The sequence below is a fragment of the Fusarium tjaetaba genome (assembly GCF_013396195.1).
Source record: "Fusarium tjaetaba strain NRRL 66243 chromosome Unknown NRRL66243_c0000300, whole genome shotgun sequence".
Taxonomy (NCBI): domain Eukaryota; kingdom Fungi; phylum Ascomycota; class Sordariomycetes; order Hypocreales; family Nectriaceae; genus Fusarium; species Fusarium tjaetaba.
In genome coordinates this window covers 118,128-135,604 of record NW_023501496.1, presented here as the reverse complement: position 1 = coordinate 135,604, position 17,477 = coordinate 118,128, and the positions used below count along the sequence as shown (strand labels likewise).

At 48.7% G+C, this 17,477-nt stretch overlaps 6 protein-coding genes across 6 annotated transcripts; 2 read left to right on the top strand and 4 right to left on the bottom strand.

Annotated features, from left to right (window-relative positions):
* Nucleotides 1–576: 576 nt before the first annotated feature.
* Nucleotides 577–3,118, bottom strand: FTJAE_11773 (Sex-determining transformer 1; the record flags this gene model as incomplete). The annotated part of the gene is made up of 5 exons (XM_037344751.1): nt 577–690; nt 747–1,335; nt 1,387–2,130; nt 2,206–2,478; nt 2,532–3,118. 5 exons carry the CDS (start codon nt 3,116–3,118, stop codon nt 577–579), a joined length of 2,307 nt encoding a protein of 768 aa, XP_037201219.1.
* A 3,698-nt stretch (nt 3,119–6,816) lies between these two features.
* Nucleotides 6,817–7,413, bottom strand: FTJAE_11772 (DAP1 Damage response; the record flags this gene model as incomplete). The annotated part of the gene is made up of 4 exons (XM_037344750.1): nt 6,817–6,998; nt 7,054–7,111; nt 7,186–7,220; nt 7,323–7,413. The coding sequence occupies 4 exons, from the start codon at nt 7,411–7,413 to the stop codon at nt 6,817–6,819; spliced, it is 366 nt and encodes a 121-aa protein (XP_037201218.1).
* Nucleotides 7,414–7,830: 417 nt separating this feature from the next.
* Nucleotides 7,831–9,446, top strand: FTJAE_11771 (uncharacterized protein; the record flags this gene model as incomplete). Its single annotated transcript, XM_037344749.1, has 2 exons — nt 7,831–8,207; nt 8,258–9,446. 2 exons carry the CDS (start codon nt 7,831–7,833, stop codon nt 9,444–9,446), a joined length of 1,566 nt encoding a protein of 521 aa, XP_037201217.1.
* A 437-nt stretch (nt 9,447–9,883) lies between these two features.
* FTJAE_11770 (DNA repair and recombination protein RAD52) lies at nt 9,884–11,547 on the bottom strand (the record flags this gene model as incomplete). Its single annotated transcript, XM_037344748.1, has 3 exons — nt 9,884–10,734; nt 10,785–11,485; nt 11,540–11,547. 3 exons carry the CDS (start codon nt 11,545–11,547, stop codon nt 9,884–9,886), a joined length of 1,560 nt encoding a protein of 519 aa, XP_037201216.1.
* Nucleotides 11,548–13,062: 1,515 nt separating this feature from the next.
* On the bottom strand, nt 13,063–14,065 carry FTJAE_11769 (Sts1; the record flags this gene model as incomplete). Its single annotated transcript, XM_037344746.1, has 2 exons — nt 13,063–13,892; nt 13,987–14,065. The coding sequence occupies 2 exons, from the start codon at nt 14,063–14,065 to the stop codon at nt 13,063–13,065; spliced, it is 909 nt and encodes a 302-aa protein (XP_037201215.1).
* A 1,970-nt stretch (nt 14,066–16,035) lies between these two features.
* Nucleotides 16,036–17,304, top strand: FTJAE_11768 (splicing factor; the record flags this gene model as incomplete). The annotated part of the gene is made up of 1 exon (XM_037344745.1): nt 16,036–17,304. One exon carries the CDS (start codon nt 16,036–16,038, stop codon nt 17,302–17,304), a length of 1,269 nt encoding a protein of 422 aa, XP_037201214.1.
* Between the last annotated feature and the right edge of the window lie 173 nt (nt 17,305–17,477).

Here is a 17,477-nt window from a genome sequence, read left to right as displayed (position 1 = left end):
CCACATGGACCTCATGGCTGCTCTGGATCACGCCGCGGGAGCTTATCCGGGGCGCCTGTTGAAGTGGCTTGAAATGAGACAATAGTCCGCGCCATGCCAGTCGGTGGTCAACTAAAGTGGAAATACGTCGTATGCACCAGGGCACTATTCGAGGATGTGGACGGCACTCGAAGTTAGCCGATACCCCTGTCTTCTTGACTTTGTTGATCTTACGGGGGTCGTTTAATATCCCGGAGCAGACTCTCACCAGTAATTCGTGATATACCAGGAGTAAAGTTGCCCAGCAGCTTACAATTGCCCTAGCCACTGCCGGGCCTATAGCATTGCTATGAGTCAACATGCTCTTTTATTTCCGCACATCCTAGCCTTGTTGGAAGCTGCAGAAGGCGGAGTTAAGATCGAATTGTTTCTATTATGAATACAGGTGTTTCCCAAGCAAAAACGACCTTCTGAATCTTATAAGTTGTAAATAACCAAACATGCCACATGACGGGGGTATATCATTCGCATCAACAATAACAGAAAAGGGAATATCCGTAGATTATAGTATAACATTGACGCACTGAACACAATAAGCTAAGTGTCGCTTGTAGATGGAATTGTGTGCCAAGTGCAGTTCTTGCACGAACGTTGGTTGCACTCGCAGCACAACGTGTTGTTGCTGAAACTGTTTTCAACAGCGCAATTACACTGTTTGAGTGTGTCAGTCTAGTTGCGATTGGTATTTGGGCCGGAGCTCTACTCACACATGTCCACATATACATATCCTTCTTTCTACCACGGCGATCTTCACCACTGTTTTCTGTAGAAACAGTGCTCTGGGGAGATATCGGGTCACATGGGGATGATTCAGATGAGGATCCAGACTCGTCCATCTGGGGAGCCGAGGGGACAACACTGTGGTCCTTCTCATGTATCCACTCCCTGATGTCTCTCTTGGGTACACGACGGCCAGAAAAATGGTCGTCGATGTGGTCGCAACGTTTTGCCCAGGTGTTGTCCGTCTCTTTAATCTCAACAGTTTCCCGACAGAAGCCGCACCAAAAGTGAGCATCGCAGTGACGACCCTTTCGACAACCTTCAACCTTTTCTTCGAGCTTACTGGTATCTGTAATCTCATGTTCCTTCGATAGATGGTTCCGGAAGCTCTCGCGGCGGTAGCAAACCTTGCCACAAGGCTCAGCAGAATCAGACTTGGCGCAGTCACATATCCATGTCTCAAGCTGATAATGCTGAATCGATTCGTGTCTCTTCCAATCGTTCTTGCTTCCAAATGTCTTTTTACAATCGGCAAAAGTGCAACCGTATGGTTTTGAATGCCTCTTCTGGTGCTTTCTATAGAAAATGTTAGCCAAGGTATTCAGCGTGTTGAACGACAACACTTACTTCAGCTCGCACAGACGAGGAAATGCTTTGTCACACTCCTGGCATTTGTGAGGATGTGTTTGGTTCTTGCTGCTCACTGTGTCTAATTTTGAGGCCTCCTCTCCGAGGCCTGCGAACCGCTTCTTCTTCAGATAGCTTGCGATAAGTTCTTTTGGTATTTTATCAAGAAGGTCATCGTATGCTGATTCTGGGCTCAGATCGGACGGTGTTTCACTTTCTTTCTCGTGTGGGGGAATTGCTTTAGGAGTCCGTTGGGCTTCGTCAGCGTCAACCATTCTGACATCAGCCTGTTGGCTTCCTAGGTCCCCATTGTCATGAGAGACATCTGCAGTTGCTCCTTCACCCTGCTGCACGCCGTCCATAGTTTCTAATGCATCATCGTCAGGCTGTTCGGCTTCAGAAGCGGTGACATCGTCACCAGGGGCATCCTCCTCAGAAGCAGATGCCGGCCATTGATTCGGTGGCAGAGCACTGCGCCCATGGACAATGTCAGGGTGAGCGAAGCTCTCATCACCTTCTCGTACCGTTGCAAGGCTTGATGCATCTCGATCAAAAGCTAAAGAGGGTGGTCCTCGAGGAGTATTACTGGTAACGGACTGGGGTTGTGAAGCGCGTCGTTCACCATAAGACACACGGAAGGATAGGATTGTTGAGGGATGCGCCAGACCAGGTAATTGTTCCTGTGCCTGGAGATATGCCATAGCACTCCCACCCACGCCCTCGAGATCTTGTGACGGAACTGGACTGTAGTTTATTAGCTAGCTTCTGGGTACCAGGGCAAGGGATGATGCTAAAAAGGAAGGGGGAGAAAAGGCATACCGATGCACATATTCAGATAGATCGTCATTGGCTGAGTATGTCTTTGCATGAATTCTCTGCAAATGTGACCGGAAGTTGTCTGCCCTTGGCCAGATTTTACTTTTCTTCGCACAATTGCCAATATTGCACACAAAAGTACGACCAGAAACAGTGCGGTCGCTATGTACAGTTCTCTTATGTCTGTCGAGATCGTTCTTGGACGTGAAGCCTTTCTCACGTGAGCAGCCTGTAACGTCACAGTGCCAAGGAAGAGAATGTTTCAATTCGTGTTTTCTAGATTCTATTAGCAAAGGGGTGATCAATGGAGGCCAAACCCATGTGCTCACCTTAGCTCGGAACGTGTACGGCATCGTTTCTGGCAGTCACCGCAAATCCAACGTCGTTCTCCACCAACCGGGGCCGTTGCAACGCTTGCGGGCGGGTAAGGTCTGACCCATTGGTCTTGATATAAGTGAGCATTGTTGGAGGCTGGTTGACACTGCAGTTGAAGAGTTTCTAAGTTTCTGTTGACAAGCTGGGCATCCGAATTTTGAGGTTCCAAATTTTGGACATCAGGGTCCATATCTTCACCATATGCAGAAGGGTTTCCAATGCTATGAGTCAAGCGGCTGCCGTAAGCCGAATCCTCTGGGTTGGTATCGCATTCTGATAAAAGTGGTTTGCTCCGATAGTCTTGATATGAAGTTTGAAAGTTGGCGGATCCAATAAGTTGCGAACGGGTCTGGCCATCATTAGGCGCACCGAAGGCAAGAGGGTTCCAAGGATCATCTCCAGCCCAGTTTTGCCAAAAAGGGCTCGTGGTCTGGTGTCTCTGCTGACCCAGAGCAGCCAGGTTTGAGCTCTGCTGTTGAGCCGCCTGCGGGGATACATTGGCGCCGCCTCGTTGTTCCTGTGAAGGGCTAAAGGAGTCCATTCTGCGGGCAGAGTGTTGATGTAGCTATCAGAGTGAACGGATGCGTTAAGTATGGACGATTTCGAGCCGTACAGTGTATCTGACCAGGACCGCTGCTGGCACTAATTGGGAGCCCAGGAATGATCGTGTAGATGAACAATACACGCCACGGCGATTCAAGGGCGGCTAGGTCCTCTAGTTAGTTGTTGTCTTATAGCAGTACATCATGTTCTGCCCGAGTTGATAGACGGGAGGGCTAAGGTTGTTCGACTTTGGAAGGGACAGCAAGGGTCTCGACCCAACACTGTCGATGGGACTGGGTAGGACACATAGGAGAGACACGGCAACCAGAAGAACCAAAGGAATCAAAAAAGCATACATGGGGTTGAGATCAATAGCTATCCAGCGCAAACAAGCGTTGAGTCCAGGGTCCAACAAGGGATCCAGGTCGGACGACTGATGACAGATACTAGCGTGAGGTCTTTGTCAAGCCAGCACCGAGTCTGAAGAAGGAGACAGGTCGAACCCAGAGAAATCCCCAAGTGGTTGAGCGAGCTACTTGGTAGCTACACCAGTGATAGTCGATTGCCTTAGTTATATGTTATGTTGTGTTGTGCTGGTTGCGTTGTGCTGGTTGTGTTGTGCTTCGCGTCAGGGTGTCACTGCCAAAGTAGTATGAGCCATGGGTTAGTAGGCAGGCATTGAGATCTATGGGCTGGCTTAGAATAAGGCAAAAGGCAAAGGAGGATGGATGCAGAAGCGCAAAAAGAAGATGAAAATGGCGGGGGGACGATGGGGGAAATAGAGGAGGGAAGAGTCACTGTGATGAAATAAAGTAGGTATTGTATGTATTTGGCAAAGTACAATTCCGGGTGAGATGTGAGCGACTCTGTCTTCCCCAAACCGCCTCACTTTGAGGCTTTGCGATGTATTTGAACCAATCAGCATTCTTCTTTCAACCCCCAAGATACTAGGCATCCGGCGAGGCAACCTGCGTTCGCCCGCTGACGAAACTTGGTTGAAAGTGCGCTTTTGCGAACCATCAATTAACGATGCGGCTCAATTTGCAACGGGTCATACTGTGTCTACATACGTCACCAGCATATGATTAACGTTAGAACGTCTCCGTATAAGAACATTCGGTGTTTTTCACAATTCGGCGCTTCGGACCAGTATCTGTCTACTTACCAGGTCGCCCACGGCCACGACTATTGCCGTCATTTTGTATCATTATCGATAATTAGAGCGTACGGTCTACACTATACGACTGACTATTCTGGCTCACAAGAAAAATCAAAGCATAAAAGCTCAGCTGCTACGGTTGCTCCACGCCGCATTGATTCTCAGCTGCATGTTGTTGCTCATACCTATTCAACCTACGGAAAACGCCATATTGCAAGTGCGCTAAGCTCTTTTTCACATGATAGCCTTGACAATTATTCTCAATTGTTGATGTATTCGAATTATTATGGGATACTGAGCCTATCAAAATCATATGCCCCTCTAGGAAAGTCCCTAGAAACCCAATAGCGTCTAGTTCACTCCTTTATCTACCTGGGGATCGCACCATTCTTCGTGACTCGACGATGTGGTCCGTTGTCTCTTCCCCCATCTACTCCTTTTTGGCCCAGCTCGATTCGGCCACATGCATTCATGCGGTTCTTCATTAGCCTTGGTAATATCTGCATCTTGCCGAAAATCCCACTATTTATCCTGGATCAAAGCCCTCGAGGCCGAATGTGGCTGAACGAAAAGGATTCAAGATATCTATTCATAATCTGGCTCAAGTGTAAGTGGCGGCAATAGTCTGTTGGAGGATGAATGTATATTGTGCGAGGATCATCGGCCAAACTTCAGCTCATGTCGAGACCCGTTGGGTTGGCAAAGACAACGGCAGCGCCAGTGGCTATTAGGTTGCCCGTCAATCTCAGCTTGAACCCTCGGTCAATTTGAAACCAAGACCCCACGACTCTCAAGTGAGAGTTGGCATTCATGCTCTCGTTCGATGTTTAGATTACGATGCTTCCTCGTTCATACTGCATTCTCGCTATCGCCAAAGAAGCTATCCAGTTCAATTTGAATATTAAAAAAGAAACAGAAGAAACACGATGAAAACTCCACCAGAAAACTCCCATGAGACGCACTGGGTAGCACAAGACTCGAATCCTCACTGGCCCCTTGTTCGGATACTCACTTTTTGTCCTATGCAGCCAGCTATTTTCAGCGCTGCAAGGAAAATGTGCAGCTAATGTCATCCTGGGCTGCAGATAGTCCATTGCATAGGCCGATTCCTCAAATACTTTGGAAGTCGATTGGATGATGAAGACTAGAACCCTTGTCTCTTGCCCGACAGCTGGATGATCCAGGAACTGGGGAAACGATAAGAGAGTATATTTCAATGAACAAACCTCGAAACCGGCGTCGGCTCTCTTACTATAAAACGTGCATCCTTTGCCACTGATCAGTCGTTATCACTAAGTTTGTTCGCTACCATCTACGGTTTTAGTTTGTTAATCACTTACTCACACGTTGGACTTCATAACTCAGACTCCTTACTACGATTTAGGAAGCTCTTGTAAGAATTTACTGCCCTTTATCGAAGCTCGCCTCAGTAACTCAATTACATCAGGATCACCCCAGTCAAAGGCAATTGCCATAACAACAGAAATGTGCGATTGGGAAGAGTTTCTCTTTGCATGCAATCACTCGACCCTCCGCCTCAAGTCATACTGCCACTTCGCTCGCAACGACCCCAATCATCAATGTTTTGGAGTCAAGGTCCTTCGCAAGTCATGGAGACAATGCGTTCCTTGCGACAACTGTGCTCTCGCTTGTCGGGCAAGTGAATCTCAGACACAACATAACTACGATCAGGAACGGTCTTTGCAAAGACATGGCGGATAAGTTTGGAGGTTTTCAAGTAGTCATGAATTTGGGTTATCAATGCCTTATTATTGCTGTTGGCTAAGATCCTCATCTTGTTCATCCCCTTCTGTGACCATAAAGGCCATTACCTCTATTTTTGTCAAACAGTTCGTATACATGAGTAGAAATCACCGCTGAGATAATTATAGTCACAGCACACGTATGAATCAAGTATGCATGAACCTCTTTTTGGTCACCAAAGATCTCATATGTGACACGTAGTGCTCAAGCTTCGGTCTCCAAGTCTGTCTGTCCAGAAACTAACACTCGTGTGAAACGGGGATGTCAGGCGTAGATGCTAACTCTAACTTTTCTCCGATCAGAGACAGGCTACAAACCGGACCCAAACAGCGCCACAGACGGCAGGATGGGTCGAACTGGTAAGGATAAGATAGAACCGCTGCGGGCCCGTTTTGTGCAATGCTGCTTGTGCGAGAGCACTAAGTTGACGACGCATGAAAGCTGGGACGGGTGGACTTGAAGCGGAGGATCTACTGCCTAAGATCAGGTTTGCCTCGATTGAGTACACAAGGGCAAACTGTGGCTTGAGCCAGAGAAGTGGTCGTTTGTGTCATCGGTCTTGAGATAGTTTCTCAGCATGTCGGCCAATGTATAGGACCAGTCATTGAGCGAGATACTGCATCTTAGATCCCTAGATCCTTCGAGCTTCCATAGGCCCATAACGGCGGAGAGTCGGGAATTCTAATCACTGCTTGTGATCCACAAAAGAACAGATTAGAATAAATATGGAGGTTTTATAACTTGACTTGAGTACTCGGAGGGCACTCGGCTAGTCAGTCCATGTTCGTGGCACCTTCAACAACACCAACGACGTTGTACCGCTTTGAAAAGAAAGTGATCCAGTCATTCAATACGCCTTTTTCCTTCTCATCCAAATCCTGCCACTCTGGCCGTGCATCCTCTGGCTTGGTCGAGGTCTTGCCGAGAGCTCTCGAGGCATCCTTACCGGCAAACACTAGTCGTGACAGTTAGGTATCCTGTGTTGTAGTACACGTAATTCGATTATTTACCATTGTAGGAAGCTCCAGGAAGATAAGCCTTGTTTCCGGTAACGTCGTAAACCTTGCCCTGTGTTTGACGCAATCAGTCGCACTCACATCGGATGGATCATGCGGCAAGTTGCTTGCTATGGGAGATCATACCTTGATGGCTACGTAGCACTTGTTTCCATCCGCACCTTTCTTCAGATTAGCAACGTCCAATCCAAAACTCCCAGATACAAGATCAAGTCAAAGCCAACATGATGCCCGTACTGAGCCTCATGAGGGGCGGGCCGTACCGTTGGCTTTAGCGAGCTCTTCTCGAGAGATGATGTCGTCCTTTGGGGGGTCGAGGTTCACAGGAACCTTGGGTTCAAACTTTCCAGCCATTATTGTGGTTGCAGTTGTGATTATTGTATAAGATTGAGTAGCAAGGGAACAAGTTTGAATGGTTCTGGGACGTTTGTCCAGATTCCGTCATATGCAAACTCTCCCCTCCCCCCGCCAAAACCAAAGACGACCCTGAGCTTTCCCGCCCAGCCCAAAAAGCCTCGGCCAAGTCAGCTCTAGGTAGGTATTATTAGCGGATTCCGAATCTGCCCTCCACTAAAGAACCTCTTTGATTGGAAACGCACAGGCCAGTATTCGTCCGGGAAATGGTCTGTGCGCAAGGCCCTCATGATGAGCTCCATGTTAGCATCCACTTACAGCTTTTCAACCTCTAACTACGCTTGTCATTACAACCACAACCATACAAAAAAGAACCCCCGGCCATCGCTCGCCGAGGGACTCGTCAACCGGCTTACCATGTCGGTTTCAGCAGTTGCATCGCTGAGGCCCCTCCGCCGGAGATGCTGGCAGCATCCAGCTTCCGGCCTGTTATCCGTCCAATTACGTTCACGAACAGCCACGGTCAACTTCTGCGCCGTTGTTGACCTCCGGTCGGTCCAGCGTCGATTCCAAACAAGCAATTCGTCAAATAATCGCCATGATGGAGATCTTGAAGCCAGGAAGAACCAGTTACCCAAGAAAAGCCAACCGACACCACCACAGATCACATTTCGCCAATTCGCTGCTCGTGCTCTTGCTGCTGGCCTGCGTAGTCTTGTAGTCGCCATGAGCCCTACCGGTATTAAGACAGCGTTCCGACAGAGCCCTGGTGCAACAACACTAGGAATCTTCATGTGAGTTCCAGAACATACCTTTGGCCATTTCCTTGTGTTAACGATATTAGCCTCGGTGTGGTGTCGGTCATTGGCGCATACACCGTCTACCTTTACTTCAACTACTTCTATCACTACCAATTTACACGATATCCAAAGCCCATCGCAAACTCTCTACGACGAGCTCTATACTATACCAACATCAGTCCCGATTCCGAACTCGCTCTCAAGTACTATAAGCGCGCCATGGATCAATGCGCAGAGCATGGCCTAGATCCCTACTCTGACGAAGTTCTTGGTATTCGTATCCAGACTTCACACTGGCTGCAGAAGATCGGAAACTACAACGGCTGCTTGCAGGTTCTCGAGGGCATCCTCGCCGACTGTAACAGGTGGATTCGGGTCATGGAGCACTCAGTCAAGGAAGGCAAAGTCAACGATGAGGGCAGACTTGTCAAGCCTGCATCCGAGACGTCTGAGGCCTCTTCGACCCATGACGTGAACAATGCCGCTTCTCCCAATGAGCAAGAAGCGACTGACGAGGACTTCGTACCCGAAAGCTTATGGCATAAGAGGCAACGTCTTCTTACTAAGACTGTTGGGATTGCTATCAAACTTGGAGAGCTTTACGCAGACGAACACGTTCTCGACCCTGACAGCTCTCAGAAGCACCTCATTTGGGCTGTTGAAACCGCTTTAAAAGAATTTCGTCGCCGCAAGGAGGAGGGTATCAAGCCTGGAGAGGGTGACTGGCTAAGCCCAGAACAAATGGGTGGCGCTATGGAATCTTTGGGTCGTGACTACGAGCGCAAGAACCAGTTCCACCTCGCGATCCCTCTCTTCTTCCAAGCTCTTCGTCTTTGCGAAGCGCCCTGCCACCGTCCCATCATTATGAACAACCTCGCTGCCAGCTTCGCCCAACACCCCATATTTGTTCCACCTACCAGCGAGCCCTCCGAGATGATTAAGGAGCTGCATGACCCTGCCATGCCCGCGACTCGAAAAGAGTGCTTAGAAGCTGCGCAGAACTGGGCCAAGAACGCTTATAAGCATGCAAAGGATGTTAGTGGCGATGAGCGTACAGAGGAATGTGACGAGGCTTGCGCTGTTGCTTTGTGTAACTGGGGCGATGTCGCAGCCATGTTGGGCAACAATGACTTGGCTCGCAAGAAGTACAAGCAGTGTATCGAAATGGCGGGCAAGCTTGGTTTTCCACATGCAGTGAAACAGGCTCAATCAGGGCTTGCTAAGCTGAACTGAAAGCAGCAAGCATACATATAAAACACTTTCTCCGCCCTAAATAGAGCATCTCGAATGTCTTTGGGATGAAGCACATGTACACCAACTAGGTAGGCTTAGCCATGTAACAATAGGATGATAGATGAAATAACAACGCACCAATGATGATTAGAGACATGTCCCAGAAATTCCACAGAGCAGCAACTTCTATTGATTGCCAAGGACATAACTCGACATTTACACTTGTTTGAAAAGCACCAAGTCAGATCGTATTGTACAAACAGGGAATGGTATCTGACGTTTAACTCTAGAGCCCAAGTTGCATTCCGATCATTATTTGATTCCATAAAAAATATCCCAGACCTGAGCTCCTAACAAAAGCATCTCTTGGAAATACCGTTACGCCTACCATCATGCCATTCATTGCTTGTCTGAACCTAAACTTCGACCTTAAAGGCCTACCCCGTCTTCTGCCGCTTTGCATCCAACCCGCTTGCCGCAGTTGGTGCTGTCCCTCCATTTCCGTTAGCAGGGAGGTCGGCTAATGCAGTTCTACCATCCACTGGAGGAGGTCGTTTCATTGCTGGGGGTCGATAGCTGCCCCTATTTGCGAGTGGACTTCCTGGACCGGAAGGTGCGCCAATTCGACGAGTTTGATCGAGCGAAGGGTTTATGACATTTCCTCGTGCGCTCTGGGAGCTGGGCATCGAAGGTCGCACCGGGGTAAAGCTATTCGTGTTAGAGCGCGTAGCAGGTGCCACTGCTGCTTGGCTATTAGTCGGGGCAACATGTTGGCCATTCTTTGCAACAGGTTTGGATGAAGAGTGGTCGATGCCAGGGGTTTTTCGAATAGATGGGCTTTCTGCCTTGGGGTTGAAGGCCTGCTGTCCCTGTGGCAAAACAAGACGAGCATTACTCGAACCCTCCAGAGTGGATTCCGGTAGTTGATTCACGGCCTTTGCAGAGAAAAACCCTACGGTTTCGGGCATGTTTTGAGGTCCATTGGGTGGCGGACGAGGGTTGCCAATCTGATTTGGAGTTGTTCGTCCCGAAGGTCCACCTTGTGGGCGATTGGAAAGTGTGGCTGCACCATTCGGGGGGGCTGGACGTTGCTGTCCATGTATCGGAGTTTGCGGTGCTCGATTCGAAGGTCCAGTAGAATTCGGCCTGCTAGTTTGCTGCTGAACTTGTTGGGCTGCTGTTCTGTTGATGGGTTTCTCATTTGCAGACTGGCCCAGGATTGATGTTGAAAGCATAATTTCGTCCGGGTGGCCATCTTCTGGAACACAGAAGTCTGCCTCGTCGAGCTCTACAGATATTCAGCCTCGATTTCCTCAAATCCATCGGAGGACAAGATACCTCCAAGATAATCGTCAAATGACTCTGCAACAGGGAGTGGCGGCACCGGCTCTATCTTAACCACAGGCGCAGCGGGCGCGGCAGAAGTAGCGGCAGCGGCGGGTTCATGTCTTACAACATCACGCTTGATGTAGTCGGCGTGACGGTGGAGATTGTCTTGATCAAACTTTTTAACAGGCTCGGCTTTCATTTTGGTGACTTGTTTCACGTAGTCTTTGTCGTATATGCAATTGCCCAAGACGTTACCAAAGCTCCTCAAGGCGCGTTTCAATCCGTCGGTGGTGCCCTCCTTCTTAGCCTTTTCGAAAGCCATTGCCTTTCCTTTTGCGTTCTCGATGGATCCGTATCCAATATCCTCATGGTAGGTGCCATCGCGTAGTGTAATTCGGACTATGACCGATAAACCGATACTGACGCGCTGTGTTTGAGGATTTTCGTCCGCGAAGTCAACCTGAATGTTTTGAATGGAGGACGACCATCCGTTAAAACCAAATACTTCATTCGCCAAGGTGATGCACTTCTCGGCAGTTAAGTAATGGACTTTGGTACCACCAGGACCTGCACGGGCAGAAATGTACTCAGGGCCAAGTTGTTTATCCAGTTTCGCTGAGATAGTTGCAATGTCCTTGGCAGCCCATTCGGCGACTCGTATACGTGGCTCCTCAAAGGGATTCGTCACTGTAGTGTGCTGATCGCCTGGGCTGGGGAAACCGTTAGTGACAAGAACATTAAACGCGACACGTCTAGGGACATACGCAGGCATGGTGAATGGTTGAACACAGAACAAAATTTATGTGCACATGAAGAACTCGGGAAAGAATTTGTAGTAATAGAGCAAAATTGAGATAGGATAGAGTTGAGGCAAAACTTCGCCAGCAGTGGCGGGCTTGATATTGATAAATGAGCAAGAGCGCGTTAACGATCAATCCAGGCAGTCGCGCCTCCACTTCTGAATGACGGGAGAGCACGTGACACTGCGTACCTAGGCAAGACCACTCGTGAGGCACCATCATCGGTAGGGTAGCCCGTCAGGACTAACCTGGTACGGAATAGGTACACGAGTGCTATACAACTGTAACCAGATTGTCGAGGGTCCATGATTGCCCCTCATGTCTCTGAATCTACCTACCTACCTACCTACCTACTATTCAAATTAAATGACTTGGACAACTTTTTGTTCCTACATAAGGTAGGTAGGTAGTAGACATTCGTACCTCCATCACGGATTCAATACCTCGTTTTGGGAGGCGAGAGAACTCAAGGCCTCTATGCTACATGACGACAAAAGGATTACAGTAAATTTCGTGTAGATAAAAGAAAATTCGGTATGTAATCAGCGGCTTTTGAATTAGATGGCGAACCATTTTGGTATCTTCAGTTCAGGCCAGAAGAATTCTTGCTCCCTGAGGCATGTGTCACTTAGTAAGTTAGATTTTATACCGAGGTCATCAACTTCAGGCTCAAGAAAAGGATCTCCATGACGGGGAGAACATCCCATAGAGGAATGCCATTTCTTAAAAGAGGAGAGTTATAAGTTCACGAAGCTCAAGACGCAATTGGAATATGCATGCCCATGAGGGCTTACCTATTGAGTTCATATCACGTAGCGTTCGTCTTGGACCTTTTAGGTATAGATGTTTCTACTTGAGGATAACAAAGTTTCAACTTTTTTATCCGATAAACGTTCATCCAATGCATTTAGGTCACCTAGTTGCGGCTGTCAGTCTTTCCCTTTCCGTTTAGTGATATAGACGGGATAGAGCCGGGTCTGAAAGAAGTATACTATTCAATCGACGATAGGTCCTGGTGAGGGTGACATATCTGGCTGGTAGAAAAAGGTTACACCCAGGTATATTAACAGGTTTCATCGACACATTTACAGTATTGGTCGTCACAAGGAACGATTAAATGAGGTTCATGGAGAACTGTCTGCAGGCCTTCTGCAAAGACTATCAAGATAACAAACAAGATATATCAAATTACTACATACAGGCACACGCAGTCTGTCTGCGCTGTTGGGGTTGCTTGGGAAATCAACCAAACCGTATAACAGTTATCCCTACTGGTTCATAAGTGAAGGAAAGGGATATAAAAAACACACGCAAAACGCCAACCACCCTGCCGTGAAACAAAGAAATGGGTGCCTCAAGTCTATGCTGCCAATGCTGCCAAATGAAAGTCGTCGTGATGATTTGGTCGTAATATGTGCGAAGATGCCTGGTCCGGTGCGCCGCGATATGCAATCATTATCTTGGAGAGCTCCAGGTCACAACTGTCCCTACCAGGGCCCAACTCTAACGGGAGCTCCATAGGTACCAGACATGAGCTGGTTGAGAATAGAATTAGGGTCAGAAGGCCCTCCAGCTCCTGGGTTTGCGTTGGCGCCTATCCATCCAACGCTCGTGGACATGGCGTTGATTGCTGAGGCAAGGCGATCACCGGATTGTTCATTGTGTCGAGACAAAATTTGATCCCATCCTCCAGTATGCAAGTTGAGTCCTCCAGCCCTCTTGCCAGCCTCGTTGATAACAAGTGCCCATGCCTTCGATATTTCTTCATATGCAGTTTCCTTATGGTGTCGGTATGTCTGCGGCTCCCAATTGGGAAGTCTATGAATAATGTTTGTGGCCTCGTCCAAGAACTCAAGTGATTTGGTAGGCTGGGTTTCATTTGGCGGGAGGAATTGAGGGGTGAAGTCTGATAGTGCGTCAATCAAAGCAACCAGCGGCTCTTTGATCCGATAGTAGGTGTATTCCGGGCTGGTTTCGCCGTATGGAATAGCATCCTTCAACTTCGCCTCGTAGCCTTGCAAAACTTGCAAGGCAGACGTAACTGAAGGTCGAGGAGCTTGTGAGACAACCTCATGACCAATATCGGGATGAGTTTCGCATATGCGCTCAAGAACGGTTCTTAGCTGAGAGGTATCGAGAGTCTCGAGAAGTCGTGGAAGTGCAAGAGGCCGACCGATGACTTCGTTGGATCGAACTTTTTTCGATGGTCGAGCTAGAGGCCGAGCAGAGATAGTAGGGGAACTCCTGGGTGACATGGTTTCATCACCATCCTCGTCAGCTTTTCGCTTTCGAGAGGCCATACTGTGAAAGGGAGGCACTGAGTGTGTTAGTGGCAAAGAGCAGTTTGGTGGAAGAGTTGAGCGAGTTATCTGCATCTCGAATGGGAAAGATCGAGGCACGATAGCACTTACGGGATCGCTGTGGGGAGAGACGAGGGTTTTCGTGTTGATGGGGGAAGACAGGAGGCTGAGGCGAGAGCAGAACGTTCATGTTGTCGCAAGTTCCAAAAGCATCCAATGGGACTCGGGGACGATCCTTTTCAACAATCAATGAATGAATAAATCACTCAAAGACAGTGCAAGCTGAATAAGCCAAAATCGGTGACGAATATGTTTGCCGACAAAGATGGTTTGTGTGTTGGCCGTTAAGACACCAGCGGTGGTCTCGTAGTGCTGGACGTCAAGAACCGAAGTTCCAATTTCTATCGCCGGTTGCGTGAATACAAATGGGTCGGGAGTCAGCGTTAAGCACTGTGAATATATGAGGGAAGCGTTTGCTTGGCAAAATTGCTATACCGAGCGATACGATATATCGAGTGGAATAAAGGAATCGTGGCGGAGGGTGAATGGCGTGGAAGAGGGTTTTAAAAAGGTGGAGGAGGATGAAGAGGTGGACGGGACTGGTGAAGTTGGGGTTGGTCAGGCTTTGAATGAGGGAGAGTTCCAAGGTTCCAGTGTTTTTGGTCCGTTGTCTGGGGCTAGTGAATTTTACCTGGGCCTAGGTCGAAGGGGGGTCACGAGGCATCTCATTCGCTCTGGCCACACCTGAGGCCCCCGTCGCAAGCCGCCCAGGCCTGGTAGCCACACGTGAACAGGGACCGGTTGAGGGGCATCTTCATGGTCCCCAGTATTGATTTAGCACCTTTATGGGCTCGAGTGGCTGTTGGTTGGTTTCAATTTTCCTTCACCGCGCTGGCCGGGTATACAGTACAATTCTATGTCATGACTCTTGCAAATTTTCTTCAAGCCTCATTCCAAGTGTTTTATATGTCAGAAGCGGTATAGGATTAGGAATCCGCCGGGGCTCTTCATGGCATACCCACCAATCAATACCACGGCAAAGTTAAGATTAACTAAGCCCGGGCCGTCTTGACGGGGCCGGAACGGGTCCTTTCCCTAATTCGGCCGCCACCACCAGGCTTCGGCCGGCGACGGCCTCGGGCCTGTAGCTCTCAGGCCCCGGAACAACAAGTTACTATGTACAGGTGCGAATATTCTGATTAATCACCTTCTTATCAACGATGTCGATAGACTGGCATGCTGGTCGTGTGATAGCTTATGGTTGGGCCGCAGATAAATGATAACAATTAGGGATGAAAGTCAGGGCTGGCATGGTCCCTAAGGTACTGGTAACTATACAGGGCCTATAGTAAGCTCGGTTCCATGGATGATTCACTGACAATTCTGCTTGATAACTTCTGCCATTGGGTGTTTGGGATGTTTCTGAGACAGCGAAACCCCTGTTACTACCTAGGTATATTGGATGACTAGTGCCGTCAAGCGGTGAGATATTTGATGATTACCAGTTTATTCGTCTCGCTTGCCAAGATACGACTTGATAGCAAAATCGTATCTAACACCAGCCTCAATCACTTCCCCTTATAAGTTCTTATCTCCAGCCAAGTTAGCAAACTATAGATCCTCTGTAATGGCATCAGCCTGGAACATTCGCTGCCTTTGTAGCACCAAACGACACTGCGCCTATCCACAAGCATCGATACCCGGAAATTGTCAACCCCCAGTAAGGCTACTATTCATCTCACTGCCAGTATCACGTTTCAGCACAGTTCAATAGCTGCCATTGTATGTCCTTCTCATCCCTTTTCCAGAGGTTGATTGAGCTTACCGTACGGTGCTTGGGGTTGACATAACGCTGAGAAGTTAATATTCCCTAGTCAGTGCTCAGCAAAATCTCACTAATAAAGTCTTTCTCCTTGTTGAACAATCTGTAGGCTTCTCCCTAATTCCAGGGGCTGGTTTTCTTCAACGCGGCGGACAACGGACAACGGACAACGCATATAATCGGTACTTGACAGGCCCACTATCGGCGGAGGAAATCATCTTCAAGGGTCCGGCGGCGGACCCACATCTCCGAGTTTCTTATCTCTTATCGCATTAGAACAGGCAGAAAATTTCTGGCGACTTTATCCTTAGACACGTCTATCAACCATCATCACCACAATGGCGACAAAGGAAAAGAAAGAGAAGAAGCCCAAAGCTTCCAAGTCGGAATTGAAGACCGAGAGCTCCGAGAAGACTATCGAAAATGAGAAGGTCGAATCGACAGAAGTTGCCGAGATGGCAGAGTCTGAAGCCGCCGTATCTTCTTCCAAGCGCAAGATCGAACTCGAAGAAATCGAAGTCGACGTAGACGCACCCGAGCCCCCGTCTAAGCGTGCAAAGCGTGCCCTCAAAAAGGGGAAGTCATTGCCCTCGAAACAGGATAGCGATGACGAGAAAAAGGGCGATAAAGATGGCAAGGATAAGAAAGTCGCTCGGTCAGAGCACAGTGTCTGGATCGGCAACATGCCATTTCATGTCACGGCTACAGAACTTCGCAAGTGGCTCGTCGATAACTCCGGAGGCGTCATCACTGAAGAGATGATCACTCGGGTCAAGCTACCAACCAACAAGGAACCTGGCCGGGATAAGAGTGTCAAGCCAGCAAACAAGGGGTTTGCCTACGTCGATTTTACAGAACTCGGTCCCAAAGTCTCCGCTATCTCTCTGACTGAGAGTGACCTTGGTGGTCGAAAACTTCTCATCAAGGATGCGACATCGTTTGAGGGTCGGCCCAAAAAGGAGGCTGAATCCACAGAAGAGAATACCAATGAGGGAAAGACCAGCAAGGAGCAAAAGCAAGATGTCAATGCCAGTCGCAAGATTTTTGTGGGCAACATGAGCTTCAAAACAACCGAGGACGATCTATACAGAAACTTTGAGAAGTGCGGCGAGATCGAATGGGCCAAGGTTGCGACCTTCGAGGATACTGGGAAGTGCAAGGGCTTTGGTTGGGTCAAGTTCCAGGACCCTACTGCTGCTGCATGGGCCGTCAAAGGTTTTGTCAAAATTAAAGAGGCAGTCGACACAGAGGACGATTTCAAGGACGATGAAGAGAAGGACAAGTCACAGCAAAAGCAGTTCAAGACACGCAAGTGGTGGGTAAACCGAATGCTGGGTCGCGAGCTCAAGGTGGAGTTGGCCGAGGATGATCAAGTACGGTACAAGAAGCGGTTCGGCAAGGATCGTAAGGCACTTCCCGACAAGGACAGTAACCCACGAGGTCGACCTCCGCCGCGCAAGTATGATCAAACGAATGGCGCAGTGCGGAAGAGTCATGATACTCATGGGGAGGCTGCGAAGCCGCTCAAGGAGGCTGAGGATATATCTGTTGCGAGACTGACGGGCGCGGTTGTGAAGCATACGGGTACCAAGATGACGTTTGACTAAGTACAGCGATATACATTCCATGTTCCGAGATACCCATTTTTAGTTCCAATGGTTCCTTATGTTCAATGTGAAAAGTTGTATACATCATAAGTGAAACCTCCACTACCATGAGAATTATCCTTACGCGTGGAGACTCTTTCGAATTAGTCGTTCCGTTCCGTTATAGATCTGGA